Genomic DNA, 16,689 nt, shown 5'->3' on the forward strand with positions numbered 1-16,689 from the left:
ACCTGCAATGCTGTTTGGTTTGGCGCCATCTAGCGACTGAAACAAAAAATACTGGGTACCCTGGGAGTGGCGACTGCATTGTTCAAACGTGAACTTTTACTCTGGTGGCGCCGCTTAGCCTAGTGTCTGAAGCAAGAAATACTGGGTATCCCAGGAAGCCGTGATCGCGTAACGTGCCAGTAGAGCGGAAGTTACGGCCCTGCCGGGGCAATCGGAACGTGACTGCCTATCACCGGAGCGCGCCTCAACTCCGGAGAAGTATCAGGCTTTTCGCTGCGTCATGCTCCAATATGTGTGCATTGCGCTCGTATACGTCGCGCATTTCGAAGCCGCCGGCACGCTATGTGGGGCTTATCGTTTACCCTTTGCCAAGTTACAACGAGACAGGGTATAACGGTGCGCTCTCACCCTGCTGGCGCCGCCTGGCCGTTGCCGGTTGGCTATGGGTCTAAAATATCAAACGGCCCATAAATGTTTGCGCACGACACCGGTGCTGCTCCCTCACCTCTGTATGTACTACTTCTCGGGTGCCGCGTGACGTGGCACAGCTCCTCCGAGTTTCGCGCTGTCATACTGCTCAGGGTCACAGCGGCCGTATTTTTTCGTGCTATCTTAGACAAACAGTCTTTGTTATAAATGAAGGTCTCAATTTTACTTTTATATTTTAATTCTTCCTTGGAACAGAACCATCATTCTTCTTGTTTGACGCATCGAATGTTGACGCCTTTCCTTTTCTGTATAAACAAATATAAAAGTCGAGATGCGTTCAGTCTTGCTACCAAAGCCAAAAGTGCTAGCCAGTGTGTTTGTAGTCGTTTAGAAACTTTATTAGCACGGCGATACGAACATGTAATACAAAGTTGTAGAGATTACGTAATTTCTAAATCGTTCTAAACAGTTACGAAATTTAATGTGCACCTTCATTTTTTAACCAGAGATTTCAATCGTTTTTCTTCTCCCCGATTCCCATTGCAATTAAATCACTTTAGAGACATTTTATTAAACCATATTTTTATGTTGTTGTTTTTATCAAGTCTTCTTTTGCGCGCAGAAACTCACGTCAGGAAGATGTCCTTTAAGCTATGCGATCGTGCTTTTGCCACGCACCCGGTGTACAGAACTCTGGAGTTCCTTGTATTTCTAGCTATATTCTGATCCTAGCAGTGCCAGGAACTCGAGTGTTTTGATATCTTTATAATCCAGCAGCGGATTTTCTTTTAGCACATCATAGTATGATGTACTACAAGGAACTCCACCGGCATAGTTACCAAGAAAAATATCGGAGAGGAAAGCCTTTTTCTGTCTCCAATGGAACACCAAATGGACGTACGCTTCTATAGCAATCTACAATTGCTTGGAAAATATTATTTTAAAACCAATAAATTGTTCAATCGAGGGTGCTTAGCAACTGCTACTTTGCAGCAGCTTACCAGAAGGGAGTCACTGTTACAGAAGGCTTCTTCGGTGTGGGCGTATGACCCAACCGTACAGATCAAATGGAAATAAAGAATACAAAGAAATCAACAACCAATATTGTGGTATAGCCAGGATTTGAGCTCCGGGTTTCTTCACAACCGGGAAGGTGTGGTAACCACTGCGCCGCTCCAATATTTTTTACACTGCACCACGCCACTTTATCATTCAGAATTTTCTATTTGCCTCACAAATGCTGCAAATACAGCAAGTATCCAATCGAATGTGTTTTAGAGCAGCGGATCTAAATATTTTGACCGTTGTGGACCCCGTAACCGTTCTCTCGTTCTTGCTCTCGGGAACTGCATTTGCTCTTGAATCACGGTCCTCGACTTTCTCGGCAGCTCCACTTCGGAGGACTCGTCAAGGCTATTCAGCTGGAGAAAGGAGTAATTTTCCATCCGGCTGCTTCAAACATTGAGGTTCTTGATAATTGCATCGATCTTGTCACGCGCACTGAAGGTTCTAAACGTTTTCCCCGTGAAGATACAGGTTCAGATGGCCATTTCACTAAACGCTCTTGAGGACTCTTGGGGATCCGCGGACCACAGTTTGAAAGCCGTTGTTTTAGAGGCGCATGAAGACGCGGGAACGCCGGACGATATTTTTTGGCACGTCGTGCTCCTTGTGTTCCAGAGATCAACTTGCTGTTGGCCCCGCCACGTGTACGTGCATTCTCTCTTGTTCATTTCCAACTTTCTGAGACATCAACGCTTCGGCGTATGCACTAAAATGCTTATTTCAATTGAACAACTACAAGCATCGAAATGTTCCCCGGTAATATTTTAGATTTCAGTCAGAAAATATCAATATGAAGTAATGTAATTACAATCTTGGATGCGTATAATTCCACGGCGCTACATTTTTTGCTTGTTTTTTTTTTTGCATTTAATATAATGGGGAAAGTAAGTTCGTCTGCTTCGATCAGCACAGAGGTTGCGATGATGTAAGAACGCCGAACACTTATTGACTGATTGAAAAAAAAAAAAAAAAAGAAGTTGGTAGGCTTAAAGGCATCGAGCATTGAGGTCTACCCACTATCCTTTCGATCAAAGCCAATCAGAGCTCGCCGTCCTTATGACGTCACCGCAAGGCCTACATAAGAGGCAGACGACTTGCTCTCCGCATAGGTTACATTTATAAAATTATCAATTTCTGGTTTTCCTCACGAAAGATTCTAATCCCCGATGACTGTAATTGCCTGGACATCATAGAACTCACATCAACTACAATTTTGGTATTTCCTCGAAAACTTTGTTTCACGTAATGTCCCAGAAATTTGGCGATGTACGGCTCTAAGCCCTGTACTTGACGTGCAGCGCACCATGATGGTGGCCGTTCTATCCTTGTTCTTGACGAGGAAGACAAAAGCAATTGTGCAAAATGTATGTTCCACATAGTTCCGCGCTCAGCAGCAAGGACGTCACAATGGCCGCTCATGTAACGTTAATGCAGGTCTTTATGCTCGGTTCTACATGTAGTGCACAACAAGTATACAACACTTCAAATCTGATTGCTCGAGCGTGTGGCTTCATCTTGCTGTTCATTACCACGTGCTCTCGAGAGAAAGCCCACCCCTACAACACGCGCCATTGGCTCAAAGACGGCTTTCTAGAAGTAGCGTCTCAGCTAAAACAGGATAAAAGAAGCACTGCCAAGCTAGCGCATGGGCGTAGTGGCGTCTCAAGACGAGTCTCACGCGATCACGCGCCCCTGGCTTCGCAGGCTTTCTTTCACGCAGTCTGCAGCTAAGATATGCTGTCTGTAGCAAACCGACCCTGGACTTTTAGCAAAGGCTGTATAAACACAAGGGGCCCACTAGATTTATTGCTGCCGATACCAGCTACATAGAGGTCGGTATAAATATCCACCTTTTCTAGACTCTCTTTTTCAAGCCGAACGCACTTGTACCACATGTTGAGCGGTCTTTCCATACTCTGCAAAAACCACAGTTTGGAAGGGCATCGCACTCCAGCCTAGAAAGCAGGTTGCAGCTCATGTGACCACGAAATGGCGTGTACTTAGAGATTTCTCCGTGGTACTGAAAAGGTGATAACACCTGGGGACCTGATCGGGCAGTACATATGCGTGCCCAAACGCCCGACGACAATGAGGCACGCGCGTTTCCCATGACTGTCCGTTTGGCGGCATTGCGGGCCCTGTGCGCCTGTGGCCTACTCGACCACAACATGACATTGGCAATCCATGTTTCCCAATAAACACTGTTGGATATTTGTATAATCGTGTTTGGCGTAGAATATTTGCGGCAAACACACTTGCCGGTAACCGTTGGCCGCGTTATGGGATGCCGGGACGAATGGTTTCCCCTGGGCACCGGGTTCCCTTTGAGCACCGGTGCCGTACGTAAAGGTATACAGTAAACCCCGTACGACCCCTTTTATATACATAAATATCCCCACAGTATTTATTCTATTCTCCAGGAATTAACCATTGGTCTCTGTGCTGGCACACTTCGGTGATGATGATCAGACCACTCAGTCGTCTGATAAAAAAAACTACAATATCTCAAAATTAATGATAAGGTAATTACATGGATTCGTGAGTTTTTGCACGATAGAAAACAATCAGTACTTGAAAATGACATCACCTCACCACCTATACATGTCAAATCTGGTGTCCCTCAAGGATCCGTTATAGACCCTTTCCGGAATTCAGTGCCATCTGGTGACTCAAATGGCAGTTTATATTTTACTATACTAATGGCGGCAATGAACCTGAGGTCTGCAGTATTTAATAGGGCTCCGCAGCTGAACCGAAATTTGAATTTCCCAAAACACGCGGCAAAAGCGTGCAACGGGATGCTGCAAACACCAAAACATCACTCATACTGCAATATCTCGAACGGATGACCGAATTTTTCAAAAAAAGAGGCGCATTTGGCAGGAATGTTGACGTCATGTTTCTCCGAGAAGGAGAGGGAACGGCCTCGCGTCTTCTCCGCCTCGCGGCCTTGAGGGAGCGAAGCGAAGAGAGGAGGAAACACGGTATCTTGACGTCACGCGCCTCGTCGGCCTGGTTCAATCTCAACCTCTTTTTCCAAAAATACGGCCATCCATTCGAGATATCGCCTTACGAGTAGTGTTGTAGGGATTGTAGCGTCCCGCCTATATCTTCTGCATTGTTTTTTTTGAAATCCAAATTTCGGTTCACCATCCCTTAAAGGTCAACGGTAAACGAGAAGGTGCACTTCACGACAATTATTTTTCAATCTCTTTGAGTGTCGATGGCGAAACAAATGCAGCCAGTCGGAACGAAGCGCCAACCCACATAGACGCCTTGATAGAGGCGTCTATGTGGTTTGATACATCAAGTGGCTTTGAAGCCGAGTGAGTGCTACTAACAGGTTGACTGGGATCGAGTTAGAAATTAACGCTTACGCAGCTCTTTCGTCCAATTCCTGCTTCACGCCGCGCTAACATCTGGAATGTATAGGCCTCGAATCATCTGCTTAGAAGCATCTTCAACTTCTTCCTTCATCAGTAAACAGAAGGCCGCCATTAGTATAGCACATATGCCGTTTTCAGATGATGATGATAATGATCAAAGTGGCCAGACTGAATTCCGGAAAGGGTCTATTGGACCACTTTTGTTTTTAATTTATATAAATGACCTCCCCAACAACATTTCTTCAAAGATTCGCCTATTTTCAGACGACTGTGTGGTATACCGTCAAATAGCTAGTCAAAGCGACTGCCTAACTCTTCAAAGTGATTTGGATATCATACTTTCATCGTGTGACACGTGGCAAATGCAGATAAATACAGATAAAACAAACAAAAAATGACATTTACCAATCGTCGCTCGTCTTTTCAATACGACTAAAAAGGTATAGATTCAAAATTGGATACAGTATCCACATATAAATATTTAGGAGTCCACTTAACTTCCAACCTCTCCTGGAACACTCATCTAGATTATATCCTTAGAAGGGCTAACCAGTCACTTGGTTTCTTAAGAAGGCATTTATAATGGCAACAGCAGAAACGAAACTACCTGCATACTCTACCCTGATTAGGCCAAAGTTGGAATATGCAGCTATAATTTGGAACCCGCATCAAAAATATTTAATTAATAATTTAGAATCTTTACAAAACAGGGCCACCAGGTTTATACTAAAAACGTATTCACCTATAAGCGTCAGTCAACTTAAGAGTTCACTTGGTTTATTGACTCTCCACCAGCGAAGATACCTCGCAAGGTTATCCCATTTTCATAAACTCTATCATAGTTCCTCAGATTTCCGTCAAAACAACATTCTCCCACCGGCTCGCATTTCCCCTCGTCATGATCATTGTTACAAAGTTCATATTCCATTTGCAAGAACTAATCTGTTCAAATACTCCCCGTTCGTACAAGCGGCGACTGAATGGAATGAGTTGGCAAGCGAAATTGCGACGGTCATTGATCATGATACATTTATGTTGTTATTGCGTGAATCTTTAGGGTGAATGAATCATATATTGCCCCGTATGTTTGTTACTCGCTCGCTGGGTCTATTTCTTTTTTTCTAGCACGTCGACTGCCTCCAATGATGTGAGTGCGTGTGTTGCTTTTTTGTTATGTAATGTCTTCCCTTCATGGTTCTGTTTAGCGTGACACGATGTCTTTATTTTTTCTTGTGAAATATTGTATGATTCTGTAAAAGTTTATACGACACCCCCCTCTATGTAATGCTCCTTTGGAGCCTTTAGAGGTATGTAAATAAATAAATAAATGATGATGATGATAATAATATTGTTAAGAAGAAAAAAGACATAATAATACTAATAGAGGTGATTTTAAGACGCTCACTATACTTCGTTTCAGTTCCCGTCCGAGTGCAGCCAAAGGCTGAAAGACGGTTCGTAACTTCGAGAAGAGCATCCCTACGCACCACAAAGAAGTCCGCAAGAGATTTTTTTTTTTTAATAATTGTTTTGTGCGTACACATTGCACAATATTTCAGATATGTACTGCTGAGAATGTTTTGCAATTAAGGGAATTGAATATATCAAGGTCATGTTTTTATCAATATATATAATTGCATGTGGTTTGGTGAAAACACGTACATCCGCTGGCAACACGGCTGCAGCGGTCGGTTTTTCTGAATGATTTCGCTCCCGTAATGGCCGAATCATGTGCTTTGCTGCTTTCCTCACCGAGTCGCTTCAAAACGTCATTTCGCAAAGGCACGTTTGGGCGTCAGGCGCGAGAGGTCGTGATGAATGTCTGCTTTCAAATTGGGCAGGAGACTCCGGCCGCGTCGTACCGCGAATGCGTTCTAAACAAGAAAAGCGTCCGGGCCACTACAATTCACTGATACGCGGCGAACTCAGGGCACCCCTTTACCTGCCAATCAAATTGAACGCCGAGAAATTAAAAAGACTGCGCCTTGGGCCCTGGTATATCCAGACAGTACAAGGAAACATCAACGGCCGGGTCATCGGGCACAGCTTGCAACGTACTTATATCTCGAAACTATGCCGAAGAGGTGGAAAGCTCGGACACAGACGCCAGCGGCCAGCCTACCTACTGACATCACCTGTGACTAAATTTCAGAACGTGAAAGGGCATTTTTTAAACCTGTAGCAGCCGATACCGTTGATACACCCAGGGTTTTCCCCAGGATCCTAATCGAGGGGGGGGGGGGGGGTCCCAATGGCTCGGGAGGGGGGGGAGGCGATGCGAGGTGAGGCTAGATAAAATACAAAACTGTTTCTTTTTTAGTCCACTAGCTAAATTACAGACGTCTATTAACCAAATGCTCATACCCCTAATGTATGTTTCCCTTTCTCTATATATACACCTGAGAGGTGGTGTTTTCTACTTAATCTGAAAAAAAAAATTATTTTCTTTTTTCTTTTTTTTTTAGATTCAGGGGGGGGGGGGGGGGGTGTCCAGAAAAACTAGGGGGGGGTCTCAACTCCCTCTAGGGGGGGTCTAGGGAAATCCCTGGATACACCCGTAGCAGACGAAATACTCGGCGAGCGCGGGCGGCGCGGACGACCAGCGGCGCAGCGGAATGATACAAAAGTGCAGGCGAGATCGCGTGACCTATTGCCGGCGTGTGATTGGCTCCGGCCACACGTAGCTTTGGCTGCGCTCGGACGGAAGCTGAAACGAAGTATAGTGCGGAGCATTCTTCCCTTCATCGAAATTGTTTATATAGTTTAGAGCGTTTAGAGGGATCTGTTCAGTTTCTTTATATCATGATTCAAAATATGATATTTATTAGAGTTATTTTGCAACCATTAACATCATACCGATTTAGTACCAAGTACTAACTAACTTATTTTTTTCACCTCCTTACTGTTTATAAGCTGATGTTCACATGCGCATGTGCGTCTAAGAGTAAATTCCATCGAGAAAATATACAACAATCCGGCGACAAGTTTCGCCGAGCAGCGCTCACTCTGCGAGTGGCATAAAGGAGAGATAAACTGGTTTATTGAACAGACGGAGGGGCTATTCGCGACACCAGCGACCACCACCAAACAAACATGGCGGCTGAGTCCAGGTCGCGTCGGCTCGGCCGGGCCGCCTGAACAGGTGGCGCGTTCAATTTAACAGATTTTCTTTTGTTCAATGCCCAATTTTATAGGTATTTCAGCTGAGACGGTTAAGTGTAGCCGGTGCCCATAAACTTGCAGAGCATAGTTTTAATTTCCAAGTGTTTTTTTTTTTTTTTTTTCATGTCAAACTTTTGTTTCGGAGATTTCGTTCGAAACCGAAACTATGGGCTCTGGAGAGACGGTAATATACTAATTAGTTTTGATCATCTAAGGAAAGCGGCAATGACCGCAGAATTCTCCGACCGACAGTAATTTTCAGCCAACTCGCATGTTTCGACCATGCTACTTATCTGTCCGCAAAATCGAGCTTTTGTGCGTATCCGCGTTTAAGAAACAACTTCAGTCGTCTGCTCGGTCAACAATACGGGCTGCAGGAAAATTGTGAAAATTAAGCAAGCGCTTCTTGAGCCAAGGAGCATGTTAACCCGCCGGCACCCCACTAAGCAGCTGATACTCGTATTTGAATTCAGGGTTTAGTAGCAATCGAGAAGTCATTTTGACGAGCGGTTTATGTATTATATTACGTACTATGTCGCACTAAAGCGATATTAGTATATTCTTCGGTTTGAAATATGAGCTTAGTTAACTAGCTATTAGGTGAACTGCTGAATAAAAGTATATTTGACAGACAGAGATATACTAAGTTAAACTTAGCCAAATGATTCTAGCCGGTAGCACGGAGACGAATGCGGACAAATTGAAGAGAGTCTTCATTGGAGATTCACGCAGAACCTCTCTGCATCGAACTTGACTTCGAATCCTGAACGGAAAAAATGAGTATTTTTGTGGCCGGTAAACCTGAGAAATGTAGACATATATTGCTGCTAGCTTAATTCGACTGGGGTATAATATAAATATTGTAGGCGCGATATATCAAAATGCCGTGACAGCTTCTAACGTTGCCAGACTCGTTCCCCACCTTTTGAAAACAGATAATTTCCCTCATTCATCATTTGCAGCGAGCAGGTTTTCTTGAATCAAGTATTTGCGAAATCAGCCAAACTTTTTCATTGAGGTCCATAGGCTTTTTCGGTGGAAAACAGCCAAGATGAATAGCTAACGCACCGACCGGCGTGGGTGGCTCAAACTTGAAGCTAATCGAACACAACCAAACTCAAGAAAAGCAGCTATCGAACCTTCCCATTCAGTTGACTGCAGCATTGGTGTTCCCTCCAGTGAAATGCCTCGTCTGTCGTCCCCCTACTGTTCTACATCCTTATAAAGAAACCCCTTATCAGTTACCAAGTAGTCGTCACTTTAAATGTGATTCGAGACAGACAAGAAATCAAAACGTTTTCCGCGATTTCTCCCCACCCAAGAAATCGAAAACACGTGATGGAAGGAAACAATCTACTGAGGCTTCCCCATACTAATGAACACTCAGGCAAACTTAAGAAATTTTCGGACCTTCTTGAAATTACACTGTTGGCCATCGCGCCGACAACACGTGTCCGCGAAAGCCACCAGAGACGCGGAGAGGCGCGGAGCGACCTGGACCGGCTGGTTCCCGGTTTTCCCGCTTGGTGGCGTCCGTTTTGCTGGGGTCGCGAATAATGCAGGGGAGGTGTGGCGATAGCACGAGTGAGATATATCTTGCGATACAAGCAGACATAGCTCAGTATCATCTGTTTGCAGGCAGCCGTGCCACGTTGCTTTTCGGGGCTAGATCTAACTCAGTGGCCGATATGGGCGCCTCTCGCGGCGGCGTCGTGCGTACCCATCGGGTAGCGACCTCGGCGGTCGCAGCACGACTGCAGTGGTACATCGGTAGGTGTTTCAAGGTCAACATGCCTGCTTGGGCTACCACATTGGCAGAAACGCGGGAGCAGCGGCGGGGCTCCACCGCTCTCCCTCCACTGGATCAAAAGTGGCCACGCGAGGCGCTGTTCGCTTGGCTCGTAGCGGACGCAGGGTGCCCATTGAGCATTTTATTGCAATCTATGACGGTATTGTTCAAAGATGATGCAAACAATACGTGATATGTGAACTGCCGATAAAGTATTGTCTTCCTTGTATTAGAGCTTAAGGTTCTGTGCCAATATTTTCCCCACTATATGACAAACACAATAAGGGGCGCGTAAGAAGTTAGTTTACCATAACCTCTTTAAGTAGGTCTGTTGATCACGTTAAAATCAATAAAAAAAAAAGTACTCCGAAAAAACGTTATTGCAAAACTGCCCTTTAACTGCGCAAAAAAAAAGGATATCTAATGAAACATACAGTCTTCATTATTAGAATGCAATTAAATGCAAAGGTGCAAGCGAGCTGGACAAGAATGATGAAAATAATCCCTGGAGAAAGGGAACAAGAGGGACAAAGGACAAACATAAATCTCCAAACACAGCTAGGTGCTCCAAACACAGCTAGGACAAACACAAATCTCCAAACATAGCTTCTTGTATAGCTCGCTTGCACCTTTGCATTTAATTGCATTCTAATATTAACCTTAAATTGCAAGCTTCACCCTTGTTGGTGTTAGACTGATGGCAGCTGATAAAACCCGTTTGCTCTACTGACGTCTAACCCCTGGTTAGCTCAGTTGGTAGAGCGCTCCACCTGTAATGGAGAGGTCCCGGGTTCGATACCCGGACCAGGCGGATTTTTTCGGTCGCTCAACAGTCACCTAGCTATGTTTGGAGATTTGTGTTTGTCCTTTGTCCCTCTTGTTCCCCTTCTCCAGGGATTATTTTCATCATACAGTCTTCGTCTCAAATTACAAAGCAGACTGTGCCGCTTTCACTTTTATCTTTATTGAGCACGTAAGAAACGTGTAAACGTGTAACCAGGTTCATCAAATTATCTAGAGTAGAATTGCGCTTGCAGTACTGTAATCGACACTGTAAAGTTGGGATGTAGTTTATGAAAGACGCCATCTGATTTATTCGCACTCAGGGGCAACATATCTCGCCTATCTCCAAGTCCGTGTGCTTATCTGTGTGCAGATGTGTCCCTGCTATATTGCCTGCCTCGCCCCCCCCCCCCTCCCCCCCCCCCCCCGCTTTTTTCCTTCTTTTATTTCTGATTTCCATTTTTCCCGTTTATTTTTCGGCTCTTTCTACTTTTTTTTTTTTATTTGAGGGAGGGGGGGGCGTTACACAATTGGCTCTATTTCGCACAACATACAATGTTTTCTGCATTTTTTTTCTCAAAAATACCTTCTCCTCATTTTTTTACAGAAAGCGATCGCCTTTTCACAAACACGAATGGTCCAATACTCCTCCAGCTTATTTGGAACAAAACTCGGAATGAGTCGTAATAACTCTAAAATTAAATAAAAAGAGTGGAAACAATAATTTGCCGAGTCATGCCCGCACCCGCATAAAGTCACGCAAGGCGGCTAACGTCAACGCAGCAACGCATCAGTATCGAAAAGTCCAATGTTGGCAACGTTGTAACGAGGAATTGGTGGCTTCTGTGTCGTTTTAGGGAACGTCATTTAGAACTGCTTATCTACAAAAGCAAGAGATAGCGCAAGTGTGTGTCGTCTGCTACAGCAAAAATAATATTTGATACTTATAAAAATTGGTTAACGTTTGAAAAATTATAATCGTGGAAATTAATCTCAAATGGATTGAGGAAAAATTTTCTTTACAAATGTTCTTTCAAAATAACTCTTGTTTTTTCTGAGTTGCGGTTTTCGCGTACATAGTCAAGCTTCAAAATATTGCTTCACTACGAAATTATTTTAAACGACTTCCAGCACAAATACAAAGAAATTAGCTTTTAAGAGGACCAACCTATTTCCGCTGGAACACAATTACAAGTATCAGACCGGCTACTAAAATACTATCTGAAAAACCTGGAACTCCTTGAATTAAATTTCGAAATTGAAACATTTTAAGGCAAAGTTTACGACTAAACGGCTGAAATTGCGCTTTTCAATTTTTTTTTTTTTTACGTTGAGTTGCTAGGTTTATCAAAAACAGTGTTGTACACGTTCCTCAAAAAAAGGAACGAAAGCTCGTTCCTCGTTCCTTCTGATCTCTTTTTATAAAAAGAAAGCCACCTTCCAAAAAAGAAAAAAAAATGTGTGTGCACAAATTAGAAAAAAGACGTAATAGGAGACTGCACGTGTCCTTTATCTATTTATAATTAAAACCAGAACGCGACTTGGTCGCCTTAGAAATCTATAAACCTAGAACTCATAGAAAGGTGTTTCCAAAAATGACAAAACCTTCGCTTTTTGTTTGTCCATTACGGGTTACGTTTGCGGAGATCATATATCACATTTTGTCCTAAGGTACGGAAGATAAATCGGCCATTCATTTGCAATTAAAACAAATTGCGTTACTCCCGCACAGACGCGACATTTGTACCGCGAACATGAGCCGAAGTACAGCCAGCACCGGCATTATTGTTGCGGCCGTGGGACCGCAGCCTTAATAACTTTCGTTTAACAAAGATTGAAAAAAAAATTAATTTGAAAGCACTGAAGCAATATTATTCGGTAGCCGATTGCGTTGTTAAACTGCACGTAGAAAGAAAACGAGTATAAAAAAAAGAAAAGAAAAAAGGGTGTTTGCCCCAATTTAAGTGTATTTGAGGGCTGTACATGTGCTTGTGCGTTTGATGTTTGCGGCCATAGTGCCACCGCGCATTCTCGCACGTCTACAAAAAGAACGTCTCGACAAACATTCTGACCAGAAATTGAAGGCCGTGCTTCAGGTGGCTGTATAATCCTCCGTGACTGGCTGCGAGATGGATCACGTGGGTTGGCCTGTGCTTCGCGAACAGAGCCTCAGTTTCCACGGCATTCCTTCGAGGCAAGATGAGATAACTATTAATTTTTATAATACTTATTTTGTCAGGTTCTCTGGGCGTCTCGATATGACTAATATAAGTTTTTTTTGACGCGTTAACCTGGTTTTGCGTAGACAGGATGCACTGTCCAATTATTCAAGGTGTCCTTTGACTGGACAATTGTAAAAACCAAAATGATCGTCAGTTCATCGTCTACGAATAGGTAAAATATTTAATGGTGTCAATTCACAGCTCTGCCTTAGAATAATGAATATATTTTTTTTTCATAAAAATGTTATCACAATTTGTATCGTGCAGTCCTAGAGCCATTTTGTAATCATTTCTGAGCGAGACTAGCTTATTACCTTGGCCCTTCATAGTGAAAATTAAAGGAGCTGTGCACTGGCAAAATTGGGTGAATGGGTTAAACATAATGAGATAAAACAGCGCAAAAAAGTATAAAAGGAAGCGACAAACCGGACAGGACAGTAATTTGACTCGCAACTGTGTATTTTTGCTTATAGACGAGGAGAAAGAAAACACAGATTGTTCCACGCGCTCACACGCACATCTTCTGCCCATGTTGTCTGCGCATTACGACACGTTTTGGACCTTTATTGTCAGTTTCAGGAATTCCAGTCCCTTGCTAGACAACGCCACTGACGCTGCGCTGATGCAGTTTCTTCCACCACTGTGGATGTAGAATGCCTCAAGCACCTGACATGTCACTTTTTCATTGCGCCTTCACAAAATTATGATGATATTAAAAGACGGTTCGCGCAGCCACTCCTCACAGTGAACTGAAAGGTTTCCCCCCACTGTGACTCCGAGAGAGTACCTGTGCTCACTGAGCCTATTGTTCAGGTCGCGTCCTGTTTGGCCAACGTAGGTGCGGCCGCCCGAGGGGAATGCTGTACACAACGCCCGTGGCACATGCCGCAAACGGCTAGGTGTGCTTCTTATTGCACGTGTTCTTTTTGATTCCCTCTGCCTTCGCGTTAACTCTAGGACAAATCTGACTCTCGTTTTTTTTTTTTTTCTTTGTGGGGCTGAAACAAAAATAAATACAAAACTATTCCGTAGCGGTTTCCTACATTTCTTTTTCTAGTACGTAAAACTCTATGTAAATACTGGGTGATCACTGGTCGCTTTCTTTCCACGTCACGTTTTTGTGGAATGGCCACCCTTTTTTCTCGTCAGCAGTGTGCATGCCACGTCTGACAGTAGTGCCGATGGATAGCCCGCATTTTTTTAACTGTCTCTTGAAACTGTCCCCTAGACTACAACTTGAAGCTGTCTCCTAGAGTTTGGAAGCAAGATTTCTTCTGTGTCGAGCCTAGACAGGTTAATGCAATGCCTTTGTTTGCAATTTTTGAGTGGGCCGACCTGTAGTCAAGAAAACCTTTCTTAGATCTTGGGCTGTACTTCCAGCAAACTTGGGAGCCTCCTAGGTTGATTGAAATGTCCAGGTACTGGAGCAAACCTTCTTCTGGGGCCCTAAACTCGACAAACACAAAGTTGGAGCCGAAAGTTCGCGGAGCGCGCAGATTGAACGTAGGCGACAAAAATGCGAAGTCACATCGTCGTGATTGTTGAATCAGTGCGCTCCGTCAACTTCGGCCCCAACTTCGTGTTTGACAAGTTTAGGACCCCTGGAATCTTAAAGGTAAATTTATGCCTCCCCCCCCCCCCCCCCCCACACACACTCAAACACACAGTTCTGAAAGGTCTCCACCCCTTTGTTCACCTGCGTGTCCAGTGGTTAACCTCTGGACACGTATGTGAATCACCAACTTAGTGGATTACCTTCTTGATACTCGTCCCGCTTAACGCTCTTTCGATGCCACAGCCCACTTCACCTAAGTAAATGTCACTTAAAACGGGGGCAACACAGGAGCCCATACACACCCCCGACTTTTGCCTGCAGCACCCTTCACGTCACCCAACTGTCATTGACTGCAGAAGGAATAGTAACGTCTCAATTAAACTTTCCATGGGTACACTAATAATGCCTCTGAATGCCAGCTCTCCATTAGCTTCAATGCATCCATTCACTGTTGCTAGCACTCTTTTGTGCGGCAAGGAGTAATAAAGATCTTCCACATATTAATAAAGGTTTCCTCTTCCACAGATCTCCTACCTGGAGATACTCGACTAGCTCCTCTTAGTTGAAAACTATTTGTCTGATAGCATGACACGTACGTAGTTCCTGATCTACCAGAAAATTAACTAAGGTGGTAATTTAACCAACCTGTCCTTTTTTCTTTAATTGTTGGAGTGCATCCACACATTCGGAGATACACCTTGGTCTGTCTCCTTCAAGTCGGTTGACGTGAAGGGTGCTACAATCAAAAGTCGGGCTGGGTATTGTGTCCTGTGTCGTCCCTGCTTTAAGTGACATTTACTTTGGTGAAGTGGACTGTGAAATCGAAAGAGCATTAAGCGGCACAAGTATAAAGAAGGTAATTTGTTTTGTTGACGATATTTTTGTGATTTTAGAAAAAAGGTTAACCATTGAACACGCAGGCGAACAAAGTGGTGAAGACATTAGCGGAGTGCAGGGGGTCACTAAGTTCACCTTTGAGATTCCAGAAGAAGGTGTGCACATGAACCATTCCATCAATCTAGTAGACGCCAATGGTTGTTGGAAGTACAGCCCAAGTTCTAAGAAAGGTATTCTTTGACCACAGGTCGGCCCACTGAAAAATCGTAAAGAGGGGCATTCCGTTAACCTGTCTAGGCTCGGCACTGAAGAAATCCTGCTTCCACGCCCTAGGGGACAGCTTCAAGTTGCATATTGACAAACCGAAAAATGCGGGCTGTCCATCGGCACTACTGTCAGACGTGGCTGAAACACTACTGAAGAGATCAAAGGGTAGCCATTTCACAAAACGTGGTGTGGAAAGAAAGTGACCAGTGGTCATCCAGTATCTACACAGAGCTTCACATAATTTTAAAAAATGTGGGAAACTGCTACAGAATTCCAGTGTTTTCTTTCAGCTTCCCAAAAAACGAGTCAGATTTATCCCAGAGTCAACGCGAAGGCAGAGAGAATCAAAAAGAACACGTGCAGTCAGAAGCACGCCAAGCCGTTTGTGCCATGTGCCACGGGTGTTGTGTACAGCATACCCCTCTTTTGCGGCCTCACCTACTTTGGGCAAATGAGACGCTGCCTCAATGATATAGCTCCGTGAGCACAGGTACTCTCTCGGAGTCACAGTGGAAGGACACCTTTCAGTTCACAGTAAGGAGTTCCTGCGCGAACCGTCTTTTAATACCATCACAATTTTAGGACGGCACAAAGAAAATGTGACACGTCAGGTGCTTGAGGCATTCTACATCCACAGTGACGGAAGAAACTGCATCAGCGCGGTGTCAGTGGCGTTGTCTATACTTTGTTTCACCTTATGTTGTACCGCAGCGAAGGCTATAGAAGCGCGAGCTCATAGCGTTGACAGCTGCCCTTGGTGCACGAGAGTTTGTGCCGCAAAGATGTGCCCCAGAGCCAGGAGCTCGGGCTTGTAGCAACACAAGGTCACCTTAACATAGACTAACCGCGAATGCTGTGCTAGCGCGAGCGGCTAGCTTTGACTGCCTTGACTGGAGCACTCGTTGCACGAGCGCTCGTGCAGCCGCCGAGGCTTCATTCGAAGCAACTATCTCGCGCTTTTAACACGCGCGGCTAACAATAGTCCATACTAACGTGAGACGAAGTATAGTAAGGAGCTGAAATTCCTGAAACTAACAATAAAGGTCCCGCACGTGCCGTAATGCGTAGCTACGATGGGAAGAAGATGTGCGTGTGAGCGCGTGGAAAAATGTGTGTTTGCTTTCTCCTTGTCTATTAGTAAAAATACATAGATGCGAGTCAGCGCTCTGTCCTGTATGGGTTGTCGCTTTCTTT

General features: G+C 44.3%; 1 protein-coding gene across 1 annotated transcript in view; it reads right to left on the reverse strand.

Annotated features, from left to right (window-relative positions):
* Positions 1-16,689, reverse strand: part of LOC8032582 (GDP-L-fucose synthase) — a 33,229-nt gene that overhangs the window by 12,437 nt on the left and 4,103 nt on the right. Inside the window, exon 3 of the mRNA XM_040209289.2 lies at positions 12,687-12,801. Within this exon, the coding sequence (XP_040065223.2) occupies positions 12,687-12,801 (115 nt within the window). The remainder of the gene's footprint in view (positions 1-12,686; positions 12,802-16,689) is intronic.

The sequence above is a fragment of the Ixodes scapularis genome, unplaced genomic scaffold (assembly GCF_016920785.2).
Source record: "Ixodes scapularis isolate PalLabHiFi unplaced genomic scaffold, ASM1692078v2 PGA_scaffold4__175_contigs__length_147842914, whole genome shotgun sequence".
NCBI lineage: Eukaryota > Metazoa > Arthropoda > Arachnida > Ixodida > Ixodidae > Ixodes > Ixodes scapularis.